At 48.4% G+C, this 26,581-nt stretch overlaps 1 protein-coding gene across 1 annotated transcript in view; it reads left to right on the forward strand.

Moving 5' to 3' along the window:
* Slc25a48 (solute carrier family 25 member 48) overlaps positions 1-26,581 on the forward strand; it is a 39,780-nt gene extending 13,199 nt beyond the window's left edge. Inside the window, exons 5-8 of the mRNA XM_038333118.2 lie at positions 13,682-13,939; positions 15,684-15,817; positions 23,389-23,518; positions 26,214-26,581. Coding sequence (XP_038189046.1) covers positions 13,682-13,939; positions 15,684-15,817; positions 23,389-23,511 — 515 coding nt within the window. The 3' untranslated portion in view covers positions 23,512-23,518; positions 26,214-26,581. The remainder of the gene's footprint in view (positions 1-13,681; positions 13,940-15,683; positions 15,818-23,388; positions 23,519-26,213) is intronic.

Raw genomic sequence — 26,581 nt, forward strand, 5'->3', positions numbered from 1 at the left:
CTCCCTCAGTAACACGGGGAGCAGAGGGCCCAGGAAATCCTCCCTCGGTAACACAGGGACCAGAGGGCCTAGGAAGTGCTCCCTTTCCCATCTTGTTGAGACGCGGCCTTCCTTCCCTATTTTCCTCTTGATTAAAACGCGAACTCGAGGCATATATCACTGCATGTCACCCTCTGCTCTTGAAATACTACAACCCAGGCAGATGGGGCAGCGCCAGTATCTGAATGCAGCAGGAGCAGCAGGGGCTGTGGCGACCTGCACGGTGTCCTTCCCAGGGGTCAGCCATGACTGTTCCCACATGGCTGCTATCCTGTGGCCTGACGCGTTTGGAACATCTGATTATTTGAGGACAAGACAGAAAGTTGTACTTTAAATATTGCAGTTGGATAATGCCAGGTACTTCAGTTCCAAGGACATGCGGAGAGACCACCCCGTGGCCTGACTTGTGCAGGGCCAGAGAGGACTGTAGGATTGCAGTCTCGGCTGCAGGTCCGGCCCTCGTGAACGCTGGTTTTGCTGAGCATTCACAGGACGTGTGGGCACCACTGGGGAGATCTCCCTTGGTTTGTGGTTTTAATTCAGATTTGCCAGCTTACTTCCAGGGCAGTGATCGTGTGATGTGAGAGGCGGCCTGGCATTTGAAGCTAATTGCCAGATGACCGTGTTCTCTACTTTAGGAAATGTGACAGATTTGGACGTCATAGTGAGACGGCCCAGCTCATCTTTCGGGGAGAGCCAGTGACTTCCTCCTGAATGTATATGGGTGGTGTCTCATGGCTGAAAACTGACCAGAACACCCAACCTGCCCTGCCACCCTGGACCACCCCCCAGGAGACACACACTGCTGGCTCACCAAGGTGTTGGCCTTTGCTACTCTTACTTAGCCTAAGGATTTTAAGAGAATTCACCCAGAGCAGACACAGTTTTATATCTTCTGGTTCTCCCCACGAAAGCAGACACAGTTTCTCTGTCATTCAAATAGCATATGCATTTATTTAAAATAGGTGCGGTTCTCAAAATAGATGTGCACTCTTCCCTCAAACACTCACATGTGCACATGTACACATGCATGCACACACATGCACAAACTCACGTATGCACACAGACAGGGCCAGTATACTATGGTAAGAATTCCACTTCTGGAGTTAGGCTGCCAGTACCTGAGAAAGTTAGGATGACTCACTTGGTGCACAGCGAGGACAGAATGGAAGTCCATGCAGCTATTAGCACAGTGTCCTTGTCCCCTGTGTGGCTGGTAACTCTACTACTTAGAACTATCCCCGCTGGTGGCCATTTATCCTGTTTGCACTTTGTCTTCTCCTGAAAACAGTAAAGTCATTGGCCAACTTGTTTAGAAAGAATTGCCTTCATTAGGGTTATTTCCCAAAGTGTGTGGGCTCTTTGGTTCACATGTGGGCGCAAGGGTGTGGTCATTTTTGAGATTCTTGGACACATTGTGAAACTTCTGTGCCGAAGGGTGTTGTCATTTGCATCAGCAGCTGCTGAAGTTGAAAGGGAATTCCCTTCCAGGCAGCACCCAGGGCTATTTAACCCACCTTCAAACTATTCCGGCTCACCGGAACTCGTCTCCTGGGGGTTCCCGCCCATCGGTAAGCGTGTAGGGATGGCTTGGGTTCTTTCAGATGTGCCCCTAACAGGGAAGAAATATGCTTCCCCTTCAACATTATGACTGGCGTGAAGGAGCCGACCGACCTGGGTACCCTATTGGGCTTGACTGGAAGTGGGAGCTAGATGCTGAGGCCAGCAGTTTTCCTTTTGTCCCCCATCCTGTTGTATCCTAGCGACAGATGGCCAGTGGCCAGTGGTGCTCTCATCTACCTGGACGCTTTTGGGTCGTACATCCACCGAAACACTGGAGTGCAGCTCCCGAGGTTCATATGCAGCAGAAGGAGGTTGGCGGGCCTGAGGGGCCTCAGCATTGGCCACGATCCCAGTCCTCTCCAGGCTCAGTTGGAGGAAAGTGTGCTATGTCCCACCCATTGACATTTGCTCTGGGACCCGACCATCCTTCACAATCCTTTCCTGAGCCCTTCTGAGCCACTAAGTGGGTAAAGCAGAGATGTGGGATTCACAGTCCCCTGCCTGAGGAATGTCTTGGGGAAGTCACACAGACATGTGTCAAGGGCCCTCTCTGGAACCCTGGCCTCTGGCTTTGTGGATCAGGAAGGCACTGGAGAGGCAGCAGCCCTGATGAGCTCTCTGGGTGCTAAGTAGGATTCAAAGATAAATTCCGGAGTGGAGGTGTTTATCTTTCTGAGGGAGGAATATAGAGCAGTGGTCAGTGGTGGGCAGTAGTTGGTATATGACTGCAAAGCAAGGAATCTGGGAGAACAGGGACTTGGGGTGATAAAGACTGAGTTGGGAAGAGCTTGGATTTCTTGGCAGAGGGTGGGTAAGAGTCTAGCCCACAGTAAAACAACCTGAACCCTAGCATGAGCCCACCAGAGCTGTGTCATAGGAAGGTAGATCTGGCCACTGGGAGGTGCATGTGGCAATAGGAATGGTAGGATGGGTAGGTCGAGGTGGTGATCGCTGCCCTAGCCCAGAGCCACAGACTTGGGAACCAAAAGGAGTGACAGATCAGATGTATTGATGGTGCAGAGCCAACGGGCCTGGTATGAGGAGAGAAATACATCAGAATTGGCCCAGGGTTTTAAAGCTGGGTGATAGGCCATGAGGGCATCGGCGAGCAGAGGGTGAGGACAGTGACTGGCGTGCAGTGGTCGTCGATGGTGGGTTCCAGTGCCAACAGGGTCATCTTGGCTGGGTTGTGTTGTAGGAGGTGTGTGTGAGAGCAGCTGGCAGCGTCAGGCTGGAGGAGCACAGGAAGCTTGGAAGTGACCACTGAACGGATGGTATTGGGTGCAGGAGCTTGGGTTGTGTGACTCAGTTTGTTCCCCCCCAGCTGTTCATGGTGACACAGGTGAATAGCTCAGCTGTGCTACTCCATGTCATGTAAGAGCAGAATCCTGAGACACAGGTTAGGGTTAGGGTTAGTGTGCTGGTCAAGGTGGTCGTGGGTGTGTTAATATTTCAGGGAAGAGATGGAGCACAGAAGGGAAAGGGGGAGGAGGAAACACAGATTTGCGAGGGTGGGCTGAAGGACACCGAGGGAGTGCTGGATTGGTGCAATTATCAGGAAGACACTCTTCCTGGAGCAGGGGACAGATGAAGCTGGGGCTGGAGGAGATGGCCCTGCTTTTGAACTTGCCCATAGGGGTTGAGTTGTGTGGAATTAGTGAGTGGGAAAGAAAGGCAGCTGAGGGTTGATCGGCTCCTGTGGGGCTCACATGTCAGATATTTATGATTCATAACAGTAGCAAAATTAGAGTTGTGAAGTATCAATGAAATAATTTTATGGTGTGAGGAACTGATTAAAGGGCTGCAGCATTAGGAAGGTTGGGGACCGCTCTAGGCAGTCTGGGTATTTTAGAACACAAAACTTTTAGGACCAAGGTCTGTATGACAACCAGGGTGGGAAGAGACCTGTTTTCTTGCTTCACCGGGTCCTCAGAGGTCCCCAGTTGGGAAGGATGTGACCGGTGTTCCTGTGGTCCTGGGTGCACCAGTTTCTCTTTCACAGCATGGCTGGATTGCTGCCATACAGATGTGTACCACCACCACCACACACATGCATAACATATATACACACTTCACATACACATACCACACGTACATACCTCACACTCACATGTATACCACACATGCACACTTCACACAATACACTACTACTCTTGCACAAACCACACACACATGCATACCATACATGCACACTTCACATATGCACACACCACACATGCACACCTCACACACCATACTACTCTAGCACAAACCACCACACACACATGCATACCACATATGCATGTCTCATATACACACATACCACATTTGCACACCGCATACTTCTCCAGGCATGTTGGGAGGAACAACAGGTATTCTAAGATTCCCTAAGTGCAGAAATTACTGATGATCGCTCAATTCATTTCCCATTTAAGGGAACTATGTGGAAAGTCAGGACTCCCCCCTGGGAACACAAGAGACAAAACCTGGGAGAAGTTCCAGGACTCTGTACCCTGGCTATGCTTCTCCAGGAGGCTCTGAGGTGCCAAAAGGAAGTGAGGGCTGGGGCTCTGGCTGGGGCTCTGGGAGCCTAAAGTGGAAGGAGGATGTTTGTAGAGAGACTATGCATATAGCCACGCACTAAACACAATAGACCTTTGTTAAAGTTACATGCCTTGGAGGAACACCATGGTGTTGGTTTTTGTTTTTACTCAATGGACAAGACAAGGGCTATTCTGATTTCTGGACTTGATTTCAGTCTTGAACATTCTTGTTCCCAGATCTCCCACAGGTTTGACTACAGGTGACAAGGTTGACAGGTATATCCTATCCGAGTAGGGCAGCACACACAGGAATGGAAACTGTTTCCCTTGAGCCAAGTCCGTTCTCACAACACACAGTTCACAGTGTGTTTATATCATTGTCTAAATCACAAAGCCAAGGAAGTTAACTGACTGTTCACCTCTGCCCCACTTAATAGATGAGGAACAAAGGCCCATGAGGTTCAGGCCCTTGTACATTGTTGTACAGTACTGAACAGTAACTGAACTGGAACACACATCCTGGCCTACTTATAATGCCGAGTTCTTTCTATGGAAGCACCTGACTCTTTTGGAGCCACCAAGTCCTGGGGAAACTAATGGACTCTTGGGAAATAATAGCCAGCAAATAACATCCCAGCTGAGAACTTCCTGGGCATGTGATCTGAGAGGCCTGCCAGCCTGCTCATGCCCAAACCCAACCCAAGGTGGGCATAGCCGGTTTGTCTGTCCCGGAGAATGCCACCATGCTGTTGGGTGCCTGTTCCCTTCGACCTGTGGATGAGAACATGATTTAGGGAGTCAGTCTTGGTTGAATGTCAAGCGTGTGAGCCTGTGGAGGTCCTGCTCAGGGACCCAGAAACTGTTTGGAGACAGGCCACGGTGCCAGAGTCCTATCATGAGGAAGTGTTTTCCAGAGTGTTCACTTTCTGTTGCTGTGATAAGACACTGATAAAAAGCAGCTCGAGAGAAGAAGCTTATTTCATCTCATATCACGCAGTCCATCCTGAAGGGTAGGGACCTCAGAGTGGGGACCCGTGTGTAGGAAATGAAGGACCGTGGAAGAACACTGCTTACCAGCTCGCTCTCCATCTTAGTTAGGGTCTCTGCGGCTGTGATGAAACAGCGTGACCAGAGCAAGTTGGGGAGGAAAGGGTTTATTTGGCTCACACTTAGAGATCATAGTCCATCATTGGTGGGAGCCAGAAGAGGAACTCAAGAGGCTGGAACCTGGAGGCAGGAGCTGCTGCAGAGGTCACGGAAGGGAGCTGCTTACTGGCTTGTTTCCCATGACTTGCTCAGCCTGCTTCCTTAGAACCCAGGACCACCTGCCCAGATGGCCCTTATCCATAATGGGTTGGGCCTTCCCCCATCAACAATTAAGAAAATGCCTTATAGATAGATCTTATGGAAGCATTTTCTCAATTAAGGTTTCCTCCTAACAGATGACTCTAGTGAGATCATCCAGCACACTTTCCATGGCTTTGCTCAGCTTGGCTTTTTTTAGACAACTTACAGCCTTACCTGCCCAGGTATGACACCACTCACGGTGGGTTAGGCTCTCGCCACATCGATCTTCAATCAAGAAAATGTCCTGCGGGCTTGCCTACAGGGCAGTCTGACGGAGTCATTTTCTCAATCGGTAATCCTCTTCCCAGACGTCCTCAACCTGTGTCAATCTGGCAAACAAACACTAACAATGAAGTAAAAATCTCACCAGCACAAAGGATTAGACAACATACTCAGAAAATGGAAGTATCAAAGCCAGACCTCTACTCCCTGCCCCCAACCCCCAAAAAAGCATCCTACAGAGGGAGACACTTGTCAGAGGTGAGGCCAGCTGACAGGACGCCAACACATCCAGAACCAGTTAGAACCAGTTAGCCATAGAACCAGCCACAGTCTTCTGTCACAGAGTCACGATGGGACTAAGCTGATGAGGCAGGGGGGCCTATAGATCCACACAAGGGATGGGACACTCCAGCCCAAGGCGAAGTGAGTCTCAAGGCAGCACCCATTCCCGTCTTGGCGTAAAGCACTTGAATTGGCACTAAGGGAACACAGGCCTTCTGAGATCCAGAGCGAAGGTAACACGCCTTTGTTTTAGGGAGGCCGGTGGCCTTAGTGGCAGTGGTCTCGGTGGCAAAGCATTCACAGTAAGAAATGATCAAAAGCTGATTTATGTATATCCTCATTATACAATAAAATTATAGTTGGAGAAATTAAAACACTTCACTTTAGAAGAAATTATTGTTAACTGTCAGTCCTTCCACACATATATGCCCCAACTCCTACCCCAGGACGGACGCTGGAAGGCTCAGGGTATTGGTGGGGCATCAGTAGCTTAGTGAGCTGGGCCCTGTTCCATCCTCTAACTTTCCGTAGCCTCCCTGGGCAAATGACAAGCAAGTCTAGGAAATTCAAGTACACGCATTTGCAGGAACCACTCTCTGGTTACTCCCAAGTCAGTGTATAAAGAATCATTCCCATTTAGGCTTCACAACCACGTTAGCCCCTGCTGGAGTTACAAAGGACTCTCACCCAGGGCCTTCCTGAAGCCAGTGGCTGAGAGTCCAGATCACACCCTCTGGGCCCAGGCATAGAACATATGGTTCTGCATGGTGTCCTGATGGGGACTCCTGTGGTCTTCTGGAAGAAAATTCCAGAACCTACTCAGCAGCTGTCTATTGACAGGCATAGCTTACTCTTGTTCCTACCATAGCTGCTGAGTTGACAAGTACAGTACAAAGTCTTCATCCTTTGAGGCCTTTACTGTTGGGACTGTGACAGATTTTTATGTGGGCCTAGAATTGTAATATCTGCAGCTGATGACATTCTTTGTGGCACCAACATGAATTGTGCGTGCCGCTGAACTTGCGAGGTATACCCCAAACAGCCAGTGCCCCAGAGGTGGTTTGTTCTCCTGATTGCCCTGATTGTATGGTGGTGTTCTTTGACCTTGAGTATCAGGATAGCATTGCAACTGTGGAGATCACAGCCATTTGCTGACTGTATAGGAAATGATTTTTATGTGGGTGTGGTTATAGAGGTGCATGCAGTCGGCAGAGCTTACCAACTATACACTTCAGTGCTATGTTTTTTATTAAATGTAAATTTAAAAACTGATTAAAAACAAGTAGGAGGCAAAGACTGGGGGCTCAGGAAAAGGAGGCAAGACAAACAGGGAAGAAACAAGAGGAACAGACCACTTCAGTGTAAGAACAAGGGTACCTCAGACACTCCCTGAACGAGAATGTTCTACAACAAGAAGAGACCGGCAGTTTTCCTCTGGCAAGTCGGTGTCATAAAAAACTGCTAAAGGCCGTAGAAATGTCATAGATGGAAAGACTAGATTCCTTCCTGAAAAATGCTGTAAAGGACATCATGGGGTCAAATGACAGCTTCACTATAGATCCTAGATTAGATAGAGGTCTAATCAATGTAGAGTTTGAACCCGATCACTAAGGGAGGCAAGATGACGCCTCGAACTTTAGGACTTGTGTTCAGAAGTATTTAGGGTTAGGCTTTCAGTGCATGCTGCCCGCCCTGAACTAGTTCGTAAAATAAAATTGTGCAGCCTGCTTATGTGGAGAAGGGCTGCTTATGTGGTGGGATTAAGGGCCAGATGCATTGTGGGTAGAAAACCTAGGGCATCAGTCCTGACTCTGAAGCCTTGGACCCCAAGGGTGTGCTTGAGGCTGAGGTGGCCGAGCAAGGGGGCACCTGTGCTGCTGCAGAATGAGAGAGGAGTGGGAGGGAGAGAGAGCGCCAACTCTCCAGACTGAGAGCTACACACTCAGCACAGTGCCCCGGAAACTCGCTCTGAAAGGAAGCGTGTGTGTGACTGTTCCCAGGCAACACATACTCCACACATCTGCTTGTAAAGCTTGGAACTGTAATCGCAAGTTGAACTTCCTCCAATTAGCAGTTTGCCCCAGGAAACATCACAGCAGGGAAAGAATTCAAAACCCACCTGGCTAAGGGAGAAATACTGACTGATGTGGTATTTTTCACCTAATGGACTTTTATATGCTGTGTTTTTATTTTTGGTTACTTTTAACCTTTGTTAATTTATAATCTTCACTCTTACAGAATTGTATCACACTCATCTTATCTGAGTTTGAATATTGCTTGGTTAGGTTTTACGATTGCCCTGTGTTTTTCCACCTGACCCAATGCCCACAATCTACTGTTCTCTTCCGTGTATTGTCGTTCATTCCTATCTCTCCTCTTTAGTTCCTTGCGCTTTCAATTTTTATTTCTAGCCTTCCATAGCTCCAAAAATCTTTGAGCTCCAAAGGTCCCTAAAACTATCCCAGCTTCCCCTTCTTGGCTGCTTTTCCATCCCAACATTTTCCTCAGTAGATGTACTGCTGCTAGCCAGTCTACTTCCTTCTCCTCCTGATCTCAGCAATTAATACCCTTGTTCTTTTATTCCTTGCTACTTATTGAAGTCAAAGGGATGGTTACTTTCAACTGGCTAGTATGACATTGACGTAGTGGTCTTCCTAGCCAACTGCTATGGTTGTTTCTGTAGTTCATGTTCTGGGTGTGCTATAGGGGACCATACCTGTGCCTTGCGCCGCATATAGATTGAGAGTTTAACTGCTAAGTTGTACACTCAACCCTGCCATAATCTAGCCCACTTTGGACACTGCAGATAAAGCAACAGAAATAATACAGCTGATAAAATCCAGTCAGCACAATATGCACAAAGGTGTAAGTCTGAACAGAATATATAAGAAGCATGAATATCAAGGTAACAATGGCTCTCAGTGAGAAAGCATTGTATTAAAGCCCAGATAAATAATTCAAAGGAAGGATTGTAAGAATGTTTAATAAATCAGAGGATACAAATAAAATACCAAATGAACTGAATAGAATACAAATAAATAAATGAAAGAATAAAGTCAAGCAGGACAGGAGGAGCCACACGCCACGCATGTATGTGCCCATCACAGGATGACTTGAGAGAGTTGGTTCTCTCCTTCCATCCTGTGGATCCTAGAAGATCCATCTCAGGCCGTCAGGCTCAGCAGCCAGCGCCTTGGCCCGCTGAGTCTTCTCCCTGGCCTGTCCGCAACCTTTCAAGAAATCAGAGTAACAGTCATCAGGTGGGGGCTTGTGAAATTAAAAGGCTTCAGCACAGCAAAGTAAACAACGGAATGAAGAGACAGCCCCCAGAAAGGGAGTCTCTTGATGGCTAGATAGATAACAGAGGGTGAATACCCAGATTCTACAAAGAGCTCATAGAACTGCATAACAAGTCAAACAACCCAATCCATAAATGCCCTAGTAGACGCATGTCAAGGCCAATAAACGCATGAACAAATATCAGCCTCACTGATCACCAGAGAAACACCAATTAAACTACCCTGAAATCCCATCTCCAGTCAGAATGGCAATCATTAAAAAGTCACAGCTGGGTAGTAGTGGCACACTCCTTTAATCCCAGCACTTGGGAGGCAGAAGCAGGTAGAGCTCTGAATTTGAGGTTAACCTGGTCTACAAAGCAAGTTCCAGGACAGCCTGGGCTACACAGAGAAAAACCTATCTTGAAAAATCAAATCAAGAAAATCAAACAAAAAAGAAGTAGCTAACAAATGCTGGAGAAGATGTAGGGATAGGGAGGAACTTTCGGAAGGAGTATAGATCAGGCTACCCACTGTGGAAGTCATGTGGAGGTTCCTCATGAACTAAAATCCCGCTGCCTGTGTCACTCCACATGGGCACCCCACAGAGACACCTACACATCAGGGTTGACGCAGCACCATGAGCTAAGCTCTAGCAGCAGCCCAGCTGTCAACAGCAGAAGGCACTAAGAAAATGCGGTTGTACACACAGTAGACTTGTTTCAGCCATGAAGAGTAGAGTTACGTTGTTTACAGTACAGCTGACTTAGCTGGATATTAAGCAAATTAATCTATTAAGCAAATTAAGTTAGTTTCAGAAAAAAATATTGCGTCTTTCCTCTCATTTGTGGATCTCATATTTTATAGAGGTGCACACAACCATATGTACACATATACTCCTATTTTATAGAGGTGTGCAAAATCATGTATGTACACATGGCAAGAAAGCAGGCTGAGTGGGGAACAATGGGACTAGGAGGAGAGAGAGGGTGAGCAGCAGGACGTGGGGCAGGTATGCTCATTGTACATTCTATGCTTGCGTGAAATCGTCTTATGTAACCATGGTGCTCTGCTTGATCACTGGAAGAACACCCCCTTCGAACTGTGAGCCAAAAGAAACCTTTTCTCTTCAGAAGATGATTACCACAGGTATTTTGTTATAGCACTGCCAAGTTGACAGGTTTGAACACTATGAGTTTGGGTTAGTGCAGAGCTGCGCCAGCATCCTGATGGTTGTTTTCACGTCTACGATCATCGGTTTCATATTTCGCTGGCTATTATATCGGTTTAATAGCCACAGATGAGTAATAATAAACCAATAAAAGTTAGATTGCTTATGTTGCAAACTTAGGAGAATGTGAAGGAAATTTCCTAACGCTTACTTGGAAGAGATGATAATAAAAATGGTTTATTGACAGGGCTAGTTGGCAGTTGGACCAGGGGTTTTGTGACATCTGTACTGCCAAACTAGCAGATCCTTATCTGGATGTGACCTTTCAATCAGTAACTCCTGGAAGCCACCCTATAGAAACCGATCTGGGGAAGCCTTGACCCCTGGCTCAGGCCAGCGTTAGCTAGAGAGGGGCCACCCAGCCAACGTTTACACAGCCAGACAATGACACCTATTTGGTCTAAGGCAAATTTCCCAGGATAACACTGGTAGCATGGTCCCAGTTTGGAGAAAGAACGTATGATGATGTCTGGGGCCTGTCAAAGGCCACAGTGTCTGCTCTTGTTCTAAAGAACTCAAAGGTGGCCTTCTTCCCCCTCGCCTTACTTCCTCCACACAGGTGGAAATGCTTATGTCAGAGTTTGCTCAAGCATGTTTCTCAGGCAAGTGTTGCCTCTGCTTGACCATGTAGAATTCTGGGATGAGTTAAAATTCGTGCCCATTACTCTTCACATTGAACTAAACAGCCACGGGGCTGGATGTTCATAGGAGAAAGATGGGAATGTCTGGGGACTTGAGAGTTAGCTCCCAGGACAAAAGGCCACTTCCTGTTTACAACGTGTACTTCCTGTTTACACCATGTGTGAGACCAAATCAGAGCTGGGATCAGGGAATCATACCCAGGTGACTCAGTGTTGTGGTCATGGTTGGCTTTCCTGAGTGTCCCTGGTTCCATCACGGAAGGACATGGAGAATTGCTGTCTCGGTGTTGGAAGGCCTTTCTGACCATGAGTCGCAACAGAGAAGATGAGCATACGGGAGGGCCTCAGGTGGTCCGTGGGAGGACTGGCTGGGCTAGAGACCAAGGCTCTGCTGCTGTGCGCAGAGACGCTACAGAGAGAGCAAACCACAGCCAGCCAGCATAACCCCTGAGCCTGAACGTGTTGTGGGGGACCCACCAGAGAAGACTGATTGAACATGGGTTTAAGCCAGTAGAAAGTCTTTATTAGCAGGCTGGTGATGGCACTGGGTGTTTGGGATCCCAGCAGTGTAGCCGAGCCTTTCTCAGGATGCACTCTTAAGTACAAAAACCACATCCTGGTGTTTTTCTTTTGTTTGTTTGTTTGTTTACTCTCTTAACTCTTATTGAGGGGCCCACCACCCAGCTTCCAAATGAGTTACACACAGAGGCTTATTATTACTTTGGAGTGCCCGGCCTTAGCTTGACTTGTTTCATGCCAACTTTTCTTAAATTATCCCAACTGCCTTTTGCCTCTGGGCTTTTATCTTTCTCATTTCTGTATACCTTTCTTTACTTCTTTCTCCATGACTTGCTGTGTTGCTGGGTGGCTGACTGCTGGCTCCTCCTTCTCTTCCAGATTTCTCCTTCTATTTATACTCTGCCTGCTAGCCCCGCCTGTTCTTGCTCCTGACTCATTATTGGTTTGTTAGACCATCAGGTGTTTTAGACGAGCAAAGAATCACAGTTCACCGAGTTAAGCAAATGCAGCATAAACAAAAGCAACACACCTTAAACTAATATTCCCCAGCATCCTGGGTTGGCACACTTCAGTTAACAAGAACAGACAGCCAAAAATGGAATGGCAGAAGCCAAAAAGCAAGGCTAGTACGTTTAGAGACTTTCCAAGAGCTATGGACTTTGATGGATGAGGTCTTTGTTCTCATTTTAGCAGGTGGTGCTGTCTATGTGCTGCTGAGTTTCATGGCCTGAATGATACTTCTATCATAGAGTCAGTCATGCTAAGGTCTGGGGCCTGCTACACAAGGAAACAGTGCTGGGCCCCGGACTTTGAGGTCCATTGATGCTGCCTTATAGCTATTTTAGGGCACAGCCAGGCATGAGTGAGCACATGCCACCCTCTAGCCAGCCTCTCACTGACCATCATTTCCATAGCCTTCTGCTAGCCAGCCAGTGGGTCCTCTTACCATCATTTGCTAGCTTATTGGACCCAACACTAATCCGTCCATCACACTGAGGACTTGGCCTGCTGCCTGACTCGTATCCATGACAGCAGCCTGTAGTGGCAAAGGCCGCTTGTTGGTTCTTGGCTGCTCAGCCCCGAAATAACCACACAAAAACCATATTATTTAAATCACTGCTTGCCCCATTAGCTCTAGCTTCTTATTGGCTAACTCTTACATTTTAATTTAAACCACCTCCATTAATTTGTGCATCACCACGAGGTCATGGCTATCAGCAAAGTTTTAGTGTGTCTGTCTCTGGCAGAGGCTCCATGGCTTCTCCCTTGACTTGGCCCTTCTTTCTCCCAGCATTTAGCCCAGTTTTCCCAACCTAGCTCTGTTCCCCTGTAGCTCTGCTATAGGCCCAAAGCAGTTCCCTTATCAACCAGTGATATCCACAGCATACAGAGGGGAATCCCACATTAGCAGCCTGCCAGTCTTTTAAGGATTAGAAAACAAAGGCAGAAAATGCTGACATTTGTAAGTGGTGGAGGAGGATTTGCATCCAGGGCAGCCCTGGCTTCAAGTCACATTTATTTTACCACACATTTATTTTACTAGTACAGGCATTCATATTTGCATGCATGCACGCACGAGCATGCGCACACAAACACACACACACACACACACACATACACACACACACGTGTTGGGAGAGACAGGTGGAGGGAGGGAGGCAGGGACGGAAGGAGAAAGAGAGAATATGAATATCAATTCCCCATCAAATGCGAGCTTGACTTGACCATCTTAAATGAGTGCAGGCTTCTTCTACAATCACAGCTGCTCAGACATGCAAAGCGATGGTTGACCAGAAGGCTCTGGGAATCCCAGCAGCTTGGCTGGAGGTGTCTCCAATCTGGTGTATGGGTTGCCAAGGCTCCTGGTTGGCGTCTAAAAACTCTGGTATCCGCTGCCAAAGGTGACAGATACCTTGGTAAAAACAAATGAACTGTGTGATTGGATACTGTCAAGGGATGGACTGGCTGTGACGCCAGGGGCGGGCCAGTCTCTTACCTGCCTGGTCACTTGCCACCATTTCCCTCCTGTCTTCTCAGCCAACCATGGATTGAAGCCCAGGGCAGTGGCCCTAGGGGAGCAGGCAGCGTACCAGGGACCAATACACTGCTTTGCAACTATTGTGCGGACGGAGGGCCTGGCGGGTCTGTACCGGGGATCCAGTGCCATGCTGCTGAGGGACGTCCCCGGATATTGCCTCTACTTTATTCCCTATGTGTTCCTGAGCGAATGGATGACTCCTGAGACCTGCACAGGGCCCAGCCCCTATGCCGTGTGGCTGGCAGGTGGCATTGCAGGTAAGGACGACAGCAGTGGGAATCCCTGGGTCCCGGGCCTGCCACGGTGGTGGTAAAGTGCAGAGGAGTCCCCCACGACCTTCCCAGCTCTGAGGAGGCAGGACTCATCCAACCATACGTTCAGGACCCTTCATTTCACTTACTGTGTGCCTATCCCTAGGGGTACCGCCCTTTGACCTCTGGTGTCCTTCCTTCCAGGGCTGTTGAGTCCTGGGTGAATTCAATGGACTCTGAGGACTGGGTTCACTCTGAGCTTGTTCTCTGTGGCAGGCACTGCTGAGCTTTGATGACAGTTATTCTTACGGTTCACTGTCACTGAACATCGGACTTCGTTAGGTGTGGGGGGCGTGTGGAGCTAGTCTCCACGCTCGGCAATGAGATACTCGAGGCTGTGAAGCCAGTGCAGACTGGCTCTGCAGGCAGGAAGATTCAAATGTAGCCATGATGGCTCATTTTGTCACCGTGGACTTGTTACTGTCCAACCCTGCACATGGCCGCAGTTCATTCAGAGGGAAAGTCAGCGGGCATTGAGTGCTCTGTCGTGCCAGCTTTGATCTGACTCTCTACCTCTCAGGCATCTTTCTCTTCTGCTCCCCCTCCTTCCCACCCCTTCTTCCTTCCCTCTTCCTCCTCCTCCTCAGAGATATCTGTGTTTTAAACTCATAGCAAGAACACATAGAGCCCATGCCTTGACCATACAACAATGGCATCTGCCAATACCCCTGTGTGCCTGAGGTCCATCCCTGGACCTGCTCCCAGGAGGAGACCTCAAGTTCCCATCTGTTCTCATTTGTGTGAGAGTTGGTGCCAAGGGCCTGCTGACCTCATTTCATGACAACCTCACAGTGACTGAGGGATGAGTGTCCCAGGCACACAGAAGGAAGCAGCTAGGAGCCCTGGCAAGGGCAGGAGAGAATGAACATTGAGACAGGCTCCCAGAGGCCATGGTAGAAAGCTGGGCACCGGAGGCCTGCATGGGCAGAGGGTCCAGGATGTCTCATTGGAGAGCTGTTGGGCACTAGTTACCAAACCTAGCAAGCCAGCTGCCCTGGACTTTGAAATTGGGTGTTGTCTCTCGCCAGCCAATAATGTGCCAATTTCTGTGTTAGCAAAATGAAGCAAGCAAACAAAAAACTACCCCTGTTTTCCTAATCCTTTAAAGGCACACTAATGCTTAAACTGGAACTTTTGAGCTGATCCCATGAGGATGACCCTTATGTGTGACCCCTCGGTTCTATGGCCACAGATTTAGGAAAGCTTTTATACAGAAAAAGACTATGCCTGCAGGCTGGTCCTTCTCAGTGAGCAGTTGTGTGACAGGCTTTGTTGGGTTTTCCAGATTCAAATTAAACCCTGCCTCTGGGTAGCTGCAAGCCTGTGGCCACAGGTCTCACCCTGAGTGCTCTGTGCTTACTACAGAGTTCTGTGAAGCCGTTGCTGTCCCACTGATAAATGCTGCCACGTGTGGAGCCTCCCTGGGGCCTGGTCTCATCCTCCAGGCTCCCACAGGCATCACTTCACCGTGCCCTCACAACCACCTCATAAATACAGCGCTTCAGCCCCAATCGGCAGAGCGGGTGCAGGAGGCTTCTGCTAGGTCCAGGAGTGGGCGGAGGGAGAGGACCAGAAGTCCAGTTCCCAGCCCATGTCCCCCACCACTTACAGGGTTTCTGAAGGACAGCGTCCTCAGGGAGTCATACCTTGAGGACTCCAGACAGCCAGCTTGTTTTCTCTGACTTTACAGGGGCAATCTCCTGGGGGACAGCAACTCCGATGGATGTCGTGAAAAGTCGGCTCCAGGCTGATGGGGTCTATTTAAACAAATACAATGGAGTCCTGGACTGCATCTCCCAGAGTTACCGGCAAGAAGGCTTGAAGGTGAGCTACACACAGCCCCCCTGGGTCAGCCACAGCCTGGCTGAGGGTTGGGACACGTGCTGAGGGCGAGGTTGGGGTCTGGGAGAGCAGCTGTTGGAGACTGCCAGCCTGTCCTGAAGTTTATTTCTGGACATCTTCTGTTTTATGAAGCAGTGGGGATGGGACCTTTTTTCCCACCTCCTGATTTCTTTCTCAGCGAGTTTGTTACTAATGTATGGAAAATTAGATTTTATATGTTGGTTCTGTCCCCTGCTACTTTGCTGAAACTGTGGATCAAGTCTGAGTGTTTGGTAAAAATGAGATTGTGCTACCTGCAAACAGGGGTGACTTGAATTTTTCCTTTTCTACTTGAATTCCCTTTATTTCCCCTCTTGTCATACTTCCCAGCTCAGATTTCAAGTGCCGCCTTGGACAAGAGAGGAGAAAGTAGATACCCTCGTCTCGTTTGAGATCTCGGAGGAAAATTTTCAGTTTGCTGCAGTTAGCATGACTTCAGTTGTCATTCAGGCCTTGGTGTGTTAATATGCGTTCCTTCTAGTCTCAGTTTCTGCTAGGCTGTTGTCGTGAACATGTTCAATGTTGTCAAAGGCCTGTCCTGTAGCTATTGAGATGGTCATGTGATTTCTGTCTATACTAATTTGCATATGTTTAGTCAAGCTGCCCATGGAAGGGAAGCACCCTGATCATGGTGTATGGGCTTCTCATTGTGTTCTTTAATTAGGCTTGTGAGGTTTTATTGAGAATTTTTGTATCTATGCTCATTGGGAAGATTGGTCTATCATTTCCCTTTTATTGTCTTTTTCCGCTTCTGGGATCAGGGTCATGCTGGTTTTGTAGAATGAGTTTGGTGGTGTTTCTGGCTTTTCTGTTTTATGGAAGTTTCTGGAGAATGAGTTTCAGCTCTTCTTTAAATAATTTAATTCAGCATGAATCCATCTAGGTCTGGACTTTTCTTTGATGGAGACTTTATTACGGCTTTATCACATTGATTTTCCTATATCTTTTAAATTGTTTATATACGCTTGAACTAATTTAGTAGGCCACATGTGTCTAAGGCCTCATCCATTTCTTCCAGACTTGCCAGTTGTTCGGAGCATGGGTGTTCTAAGTATTCCCCAGGGAATGCCTGACTGTCACCAGAGCCTGTGGCAATCTCAGCCTTCTCATCTCCAAGTTTTAATGCTAACTCTCTCTCTCTCTCTCTCTCTCTCTCTCTCTCTCTCTCTCTCTCTCTCTCTCTGCAATTGGCCAGGGGTTGTCAATCTTGTTTGTTTTTCAGAGAACCAACTCTTTGCTTGACTCTATGCATGTTTTTAAAAATTTCCATTTCACTCATTCCTGCCCCGATCTTAACGATTTTTAAACCACCCACTTCTTGGGGTTTGGCTGCTTCTTGTTTTTCTAAGACTTTGAAATGCACCAATGGGCTATTTCCTGACAATCTCTCTGGACTGTGTTTGGAGCATTCATAGCTATAGATGTTTTCATTTCCATCCAGTTCTAGGGAGTCTTCCATTTTCCCCCTTACGTCTTCAAGGGACCTTTAAGAATTATTGATGGGTGCATTGTTTGACCTCCGTGTGTTTGCGGTGTCTACAATTTATCTTGTTATTGAGCTTTAGTTTTATTCCACTAAGATTTGATAAGAAACAAGAAATTATTTTTAAGACTTTATATGTGCCAAGATTTAACTTGTGTCCTAGAATGTGGCCTATTTTAGAGCAGGTTCCTTGGGCTGTTTAGAAGCATATCTATTCTGTATCTGTTGGGTGGGATATTTCATTGATATTTGTTAAGTCCATTTAATCCCTCATGTAATTTAAGGTTGAACCATTTTTGTTTGTTCACTTTCAGGTTGGGGGGTCCATCTTTAGATGAGAGTGGGATGGTTAAGTCACCCAGATATTATAGCAGTATCTGTGTGGCCTTTTATGCCCTTTACTGTCTATTTTAGAAATTGGGTGCCTACTGTTTGGTGCATATATATTTACAATTGCTGTCTTCTTGATTAGCTGTTCCCCTTCTTCAAATCTTCTTATCTCTTCCAATTTTGGTTTGATGTGTACTTTACGAGATATCAGTATAGCTATGCCAGGTTGTTCTCATCTTCTATTCTCTTGATAGGTTGTCTTCCCCCTTTAAATCCTGGGTGTATGTACCAGTAGCATGTGTTTCTTGCAGGCAACAGACAGCCGGGCTAATCTTTTAAACCAGTCAGCCAGTCTGAATCTCTCTATTCCTGAGATAATGGCACTTACATTTAAGGATAATATTGAGAGAAGTTTACTATTTCCTGTCATTTTTATTGTTATTTTTCTGATTGGTTGGAGCTATTGTCTGTTCTTGTCTGTCTCCTCTATTAGTGATGGAGGTTTGCTGGTTTACTGTGTTGGACACGATGGATTCTTTCCTAGATCTCCTTTCTTCATCTGTTCCTTCCGTGTCATTTATTCTTCCCACTGCTGTCAGTATTGAGACTTTATCCTCCTCTGTGTGCAGTGTTCCTGCGTGTGTCTTCTGCAGTGCTGTGTGAGTAGTCCTGCGTGTGTCTTCTGCAGTGCTGTGTGAGTAGTCCTGCGTGTGTCTTCTGCAGTGCTGTGTGCAATAGTACTGTGTGCATCTTTTGCAGTGCTGCCTCAGACACTGGAAATTACAGTTTTGTGCAAGGACGTGAGGGCCAGCTGAATTTGTGACCCCTTGTGTGGGCTGTGGCTTGTATTATTGATTACTCTGTGTTGAACAAATGCCCCTTGCCCACCAGTGCTGTCTTCACTTTGCTATTATTTATTTATTAAATTAATTAATCAGTTTATTTGTGCACCATATTTAACTGCTGGCTATATTTAACTTTGCAGTCTGTGGACTAAGCAGATTGCCTCACTCCTCTGAAACTCTCTAGACTGTACCCTGGGGTGGCTATAGTCTAGCGAGGGATCTCCTCTGTGTGTCGGCAGCATAGGAAGCAGGCACAGCACCGAGACTTGAGCAGGTGGAGGACCTGTCTTTGTAGTTTCAGTGCCTCCTGGGAATTAATCACCGGCTGCAAGGATACAGATGTGGGTCAGAGGGAGCTTCTAAAGCAGACAGCTGCCTCCAGAAATCAAGCCATTCACTGACCTGAGTTTTAGGGTTATTAAATTCCATGGTTAAAATCTGTTTCCTGCCATCAAAGGCTTATGCACTTGCCTGCTTGAGCCAACTCTCCTCTGACCTGTGCCCTTCTGACTGCCAGCGCTTAGCTGGCTTGCTCACCACAACCTCCCTAGTCCTTTCCCAATCCTGAGGCTGTGGCAGAACCAGCTGAGGCTCCCTGCCCTGTGAATTTCCCTTTATTATAGGCCCTGGGGTAGTGAGTTTCTGTTTTCACTGTGTGTGCAGGCAGGGCTGGGGGCACATTTGAGGGCAGGTGCCCCGGAGTCTAGGAGGAGGTTATCTGATACACTGGAGCTGGAGTTACAGGGAGTTAGGAACCACTTGACGAGGGTGCTGGGAATTGGACTCTGGTCCTCTGGAAGAGCAGCAAATGCTCTTACCCACTGAGCCAGCTCAGCTTGGCTCTCTCTAACCTTGCTGTTCACTTTTTAAACAGTAGTCTTCTCAAAACAATACCCAGTCATTGCCCTTTGAGTTATATTACCATGACAAAAATGGAATTTCTTTCCACAGCTGACCAGAGGAACCACTGCCTTACCCAAACCTGCAGCTGGGTTTGAGGCTTATGTACGCAGAGGCATGCTCCCAGGCAGTCTGCCTGCCCCTCACCTCACTCACCTTTCGGATGTACCTTCTGCTTCACTGCCCCTGTCGTGGAGCTGCAAGACTAAAGTTCCTTTTCTGGTTCTTGTTCTGTCTTTTTCTCCACAGTTTCCAGGTAACCTTTCACCCCCTTTGTGTATTTTCAACACTCTTCCTCTTTTCTGCTTGGAATCTTTTTTGCCTATTCTTTCTCCTTCATGAGGACACACAGAGGCAGCTGCTAGCCCACATCTCACCCTGAAGCTCCCGAATGCTGTTTTTTCCTGAGGTAGTTTGATTAATGCATGCTCCCACAGGGCCTGTGTCTATGCCCATGTATTGCTTCTCCCCCAAACCCTGCCAGTTGGTTCCATCCATCCCTCCATGCCTAGCACACCTTTTCCCAGTGGCCACTGCATATATGGATGCTACTCACACAGCACCGTGGGGCATAGAGCTTTCTCTACTGCCTCCTCTCTCTTAAAGAAGTTGCCTGTTCTGTCTCCTCCTCTGATCAAGGAAAGATCCAGAACTTTGACTGAGCCAGAGGTGAGCCAGCATGCTGTATAAAAGGATGCAAGATCCAAGGGACACCCCACCATCTAGAGGGAGACCAATATTAAAGGCAGGACTGTCAGAATCAACATCATATCCAGCTCTTAGCCGTAAAGAGTTAGTTGCCAATCAAATTTGGCAAACTCTCCTGGAGAAAATGCCTGAGGGTTTCCTTTTTCATAAGTCCACTGTTAATTTGCCTAATTTTAGAAGGTTGGGCTAGGTCAGGTGCAATTTTAGGAGTCAGGAACAGAGCAGTAAGTAAAGAGGAAAACCCTACTCGGACGGATCTGGCAGTGGACCAGGGTGCATGCATTGAAATACCAGAGAATCAAGAGGAGGTGGCAGCCTGGGCCCTGAGCAGACCACAGCTGGAATGCTGCACCCTCCCCCCCCCCAGGCACTTCCCACCAATCAATACACTGCTGGGACCCAGCACACATGTGGGAAGGCCGGGCATTGGCATCTGTCCAGGATGCAGCTCAGAAGAGCTCTTCTGTCTTTAGGGATGGATACATTTGGAGCTTCATTATTTTAATTCTTGTTTTATTTAACAGGAACCACTGACAGAGGGTACCACTCAGGCACAAAATTAATTTTTTGTTTGTTTATTTTTTGAGGCAGGTTTTCTCTGTGTAACAGATAGCCCTGGCTGTCCTGGAACTTGCTTTGTAGACCAGGCTGGACTCGAACTTACAGAGATCCACCTGCCTTTGCCTCCTGAGTGCTGGGATTAAAGGTGTGCGCCACCTTGACCAGCTTTGGTTTTTGTTTTGTTTGTTTTTCAGAAGACAAATATCTTGTGTTTCCACCAGCAGTTAGAGGGCCCAAAGAGATTCATTTGGGAAGCTATCTTTTTATTTGAGATTTTTTGGTCTATTTTCCCCAAATTAATTGTATCATAATTAAAGAGAAATCTGTAGAGGCAAACAAATTGCTGATATCACTCTCCCCACCCTATCGCTGTGCTCCGTAGAAACAAAGACTTGAGAACAGCAAGACTGGGCAGTTGCTTCTCGGTCTCAGCAGTGTCTGTCTGCAGTGCTTATTCAGAGATGGGTTTTATTTGCTTTCTGTGGTGCTGAGAATCGGCCTTCAGCACAGTGCTCAGGGGCTGAACGGCTCTACCAGCCCGGTGATCAGGAGCGATCATGTACTAGTTGATGAACAGGTCGGTGATCTGTGAGAGCAGGGGAGCAGGACGCTTCCAGACACCAGGACACATGCCTTAGTGTCCTACCTGTCACCCCATCCTTTCTGAAACAGATACCAATATGGGTCTCTTGTGATATAATCCCCCAAATGCACAGCGCGCTCGCAAACATTCAAGTGAATGTCTGTGTGCTCGCGTGCGTGGACATTTCATATTGGTAGGACAGTATTGCACAAGCAATACCCCATGGGTTGTCTCAAACTTTGCAACCACAAGTGGGAAGAGTTCCTTCATCTAAGACCAATAGCAACTGCAGTCCCCATGACGTGGGCTCTGCTTGCTGGAGAATACTTGTAGAGCATTCTGCCTGTGGCTCATGAAAACCCTACATACTCCGTCTGCGTGCCCACCCCTATGTTCCCATGGAACTCAGTTATAATAAGAACTCAGAAAGGGCTCGTGGCCCTGGAGAAAGGTTGATCTGGTCTTCATAACTCAAGGGTTGCTGGGAGAGGGCACACCCAGAAGCTCATGGTTCTGAGGGTTGTCTTGGGCGCCGTGGGATGTGGTTCATGAAAGGAGTTTTAAAACCCTCAAGTGAGGAGGCTGGAGTTGAGCCTTGTGTTCCTGGTGGTGCGACGAGGCTGGCTCAGGGCTGGAGAGGCACGTTTGTGATAGTCAGGCTTCCAGAGGGACTGGTCAATTGCCTGGTAGTCTCGCCCTTTAGGGTTCTGTAGTCCTAACTCTATTTGAACCCCAAAGCTACCACCACCAGAATTCCCTCGGCACAGGCTACTCTCTTGTTGTTCATTGACTCACTCGCCCTTCATGGACTCATTAAACAGTTAAAGAAGGACTGCTCAGGTCTCCAGTAACTATGAGTGCTGAGACGGGGGTAGGGAGTGGGGGTGGAGTGGGGGAACTACACCCTCAGACTCTGCTTCTTGTCCTCTCAGGTACTAATAAGTCATGGCCCATGGGGAACAATGAGGGCTCGGGGTGATTAGAAAGGTACTCTTGTCCACTCTGGGGTGGCCTTGGTTGGGTGGACAGAGGCTGTAAGCACATCTGGAGAGCATTCAAAGTAGAGGGGACCAGAGATGGCCCAGGGAGACAGAGAGACTGGTAGTCAGAACACAAGGCTTGGCTGGAGGCTCATCACAGGCCAGTGAGTAGTGTAGACATATCCCAGGTAGTAGGGAGCCATTAAGGATTTAGGAGGAGGGTCTTGGCCCTAAAGTTCTCAACGTTGTTTGATGGGCAGGAGGCTGCGTTCCAGGCTGGGCCCTCCTGGCGCTGCCTTGGAGTAGAGTTAAGTCAAGGTTACAGGGAGTCTGGGAACCCAGCATGGAATTTTCGCCTTGGAGCTGGATTCAATTCCTGGCTATTACTTAGTCACTCCTGGTGAGCCTGAGAAACTCCAGTACGGTTAGGCATTAAAGAGGAGTGCTGATATTACCCAGAGCCCATGTGGGGCTGCCTGAGTGGCTCCAGCATTTGTTCCATTGGCTCCTCTGCTAGTCCCAACTGAGTCCTGTGGCTGCCACTGGCCCCTGAGACTAGACACATGTACATGCTGGCTGCCTCTTTCTGAAAACGTCTCACTCTGGTTTTTTTGTTTTGTTTTGTTTTTTCGAGACAGAGTTTCTCTGTGGCTTTGGAGCCTGTCCTGGAACTAGCTCTTGTAGACCAGGCTGGCCTCGAACTCACAGAGATCCATCTGCCTCTGCCTCCCGAGTGCTGGGATTAAAGGCGTGCGCCACCACCGCCCGGCCTCACTCTGTTTTAAACTGTTAAATGATTCTGTGTGAGAGACAGTTCATATGCCTGACAGCATTCAGGTCATGCTTAGGGGAGGGTTTACCTTTTGATTATGTACAATTTCCACAGAACACCTTAAGAGGCAGCTCCCTATCCCAGGGCTCCCTAGACCCCTTTCTGTTCCCATCATTGCCTGCTAATATTGCCATTGCTCTAGAGGAAACTCATCTCATCTAAGAGGTTCTGGGCTCCCCACCTGGCACCAAGCACAGAGATGTGGGGAGGAAGGGGGCACCTGAGAGCCATGTCATAACCTTGCCCAGAAACTGTCAGGTTTAGCCCTGGAATAACTAACTCCTGCCCAAAGGTGTTTTTCAGGGGCCTCCCTGTGAATGCCATTCGTGGCTTTCCCACGAGCGCGGCCCTGTTCCTCGGGTATGAGCTCTCCCTGAAGGCACTCCGAGGCGACCACACTGTGACAAGCCCATGAATGTAAGGTGAGTGTGGTTTCTCCCAGCCTCTCCCTCACGAAACTGCCTTGAGCTTCTGAAATTCCCCTCTGTCCGCTGTGGAAAGTCCAGAAGTAGAGGGGTCTGCCTTCTCCAGTCGCGTTGCCATTCTGAAGCAGCCATGGTTGACAGTGGCATGCTGGGCCTCTGGTGATCGAACTGGGCCCAGCTCAACATTCATAGCCCGTTCGCCTGCTCTCTCTTCTACCCACAGCCTCCATAGTCCTTGGAGAGAAGCGCGTTTAGCTTCTTCCTTAAAATGTAGTGATCCCTGGTCTGAGGACAGTGTGGTCACGCTGTGCCTACACTGGGCCAGCTCCCCACTTCCTGCTACCCTGCTCCTTCGCAAAGCTCCAGAGGGCAGGCCACTCCTTGCCTCCCGCAGTCAGAGTCCTCCCTTTCCTGTCTCACTGCGGAGGGATCAGTGTAGCGCTGTGCATCTTGCTCAAGGGCTCTCAGCAACTCTCCACTTCATGCCACCTGGGAGTTGGTCTTTGGTGCCACCTCCTCCTCTAGCACCGCCCCCCCCATCCTGAACACTCTGCCCCCTCTCTCCTGGGTTCTGTAATCCTGCTGTGCCTCGAGCCAGCTCCCCCTTGATCTTGATGTCATCAGCTCTTTGTCCTCCAGTTCTAGTTGCTGGTCTCCTCCAGACAAACAGCTCGATTTCTTAGTTGAGATGTGGCCTGCCTACTGCAGACCCCATAGCTGCCTGCTGGTCCCCTCCATTCTTCCCAGTGGGGGTCCTCTGCACAGCAGCTCCCTTCCCTGCACCCCTTTCCTGATGGTATCTCAGCCTGGTCCCCGGATGAAGAGTGGCTGACCTCCACTGTCCCTCTCTCCCGTTGCTGCTCCTCACTTGTAAGCTCAGAAGATAGGAAGGGGTTGATTGTTGGACTTTCTCATCAACCAGGAAGCCAGTTCACTAGGCCTCTTCCTCAAGGAAGATGGCCATCATCAGGGAAGCCTAGAAGCCTAACTACTGACCTCCAACCCCATGCCACAGGGGCTGCTGGGAAGCACAGACAGCATACCATGTCCTAGATGGAGGCAGAGAAAGCCATCAGTCAGGCTGACCACAGCGAACCCTGAAGCTGGCCTTAAATAAACCTTTGCAGGCTCTTACTAGAATTCTGACATTCACGGTTTCTCTGGCTTTTTACCCTTTTAAAATACAAAATGAAAAAGGGTAGTAACACATTTTGCATAATAAAAACTCTTGGTGAAGCATCCCCGTATTTGGGTGATGTCCAGGACAAGGCAGGGCGGAGCATGGATGTTGTGATAATTCCTAAAGCTGTGCTCAGACATCAGCTCCACCCTTGAATCCATTCCCATCAACAGGGAAATAAAATTTTAAAAGCTTGTAATGAGATCATTGTATTTTTATACTGCAGGAAATTATAGAAACTACAGAAAGAACAAAGTAAGAATTCCAGCAGCCACCCTAAGGTCTCAAGCCCACAGCCAGCTTTGCACGGTGCAGCTGCCTTCCTGACTAATGGCAGAGACACATCACACATGGCTAAATCTTAGCTACAAAATGGCTTCAGTACCAAGGCCTCAGATCTGGCATGGCTGGCACCTGCCCTATTTGTCACACAGTGCTACTCTTTGCCACCCTGAGGACTGGTTCTTTAAGGAGGCTGGAGGAAGTTTCTAGAGAGCCAAGTCAGGACTGTCCTAGATTTGGCATTTGAGAGCAGTAGCTGGGCCAGCTGGAAGCTTTTCATTCTGAATGGGCTCTCTCTTGCTAAGGGCTGGGAAGCACAACTCCTTAGGAAAAAGCCGCTAAGGGTGGAAATGGTAAGAACTGGTTCCCCTAAGTGGTAATAGGTGATCCCAGCAACTTTGTCTTGAACAGACTTCACCTGAGGTATTAGCATCTTGCTCTAATGAGGCTCCTCTAACAAGCCTGGGCTTTGACTTACAAAGGTTTGGGCCATGATCTGAACAGCAGAATCATGAACTCTCTGAAGAAGTGCACAGCAATGGCACCCTCCTTGTCCTGACCCAGAATGGCGGAGATGGTATATCTCAGATGGTCCTAGAACACTGCAGACCCTAAGAAGCGGTGGAATGGTGACTCTCCAGAGTCCCAGGCACAAGGGTCAATGAAAATTATTTCCAAACATCTCCATGGAATGGAGGATGAAGCTCCCTAGAGCCTCAGGGAGACAGGACCCTCCTTCTTATCCACCCTTGTTCTGCTTCTGTCCAGGCTACTCATAAGAGAGACACGAAACTCTATGGGAAGGGTGTGAGGTAGTTATTTTGCCATGGGAATAATCTGAGAAAAGGGGTCCTAGTCACTGGTAAGCAGTCACTTCTTAGGCTTGTTCATGAGTCCTACTGTGCCATCCTTCCCTGCCCTCTCAGGGTCCTGGTAGCAGAACTCTCCAAGAACAGTGCCTCCATTCTGCATCCTGCCCTGATGTACATGTCCCAGTGCAGGGAGCCTGCTCCCCGTTTACAAGGAGCTCCATGACCTAAGAAAGGAGGGATAGCCTTCCCATGACACCTTGTTTGAACATTGATAAACAGTCCCAGACAGCTGTCCTGACTGGCTGCAGTGTTTTGGTGATTTCTATACTACCCCATCTCTCCATGTGGGTTGTCTGAGCCTAGATCCTGCTGGCCACAACTCAAAAGAGGATCCTTTACATCCCTTCTCTCTTCCCAGGGCAGACCAGGCTTCATCCTACTGCAGGTTGGTGCTGACAATACCTGTAGAACCAGCAGCAGTGAGTTATTGGAACGAAGGAAGACCCAGCCATCCCAGTTCTATGCCAGGTGGGCCACAGCCATCCTACTGAGCTCAGAGTCACTTCCTTCAGGATTACAGGCTCTCTGTTTCTCTCTCCAGCCCAGAGTGCTGGTAGGAAGCAGCATACCATGGACCAAACAGTCACCATCTTTTTTTCCGCTTGGGATTAAAACCTGTGAAAATCTGGGGCAAAGCACCTGTGCCCCTGGATGTTGAAAATTCAGCCAAGATACGGGGAGAAACTCAAGTTGGCTCCATGATTCCAAATAAAAGCACCAACTGTC

This window comes from Arvicola amphibius, chromosome 6 (assembly GCF_903992535.2).
Source record: "Arvicola amphibius chromosome 6, mArvAmp1.2, whole genome shotgun sequence".
Lineage (NCBI taxonomy): Eukaryota > Metazoa > Chordata > Mammalia > Rodentia > Cricetidae > Arvicola > Arvicola amphibius.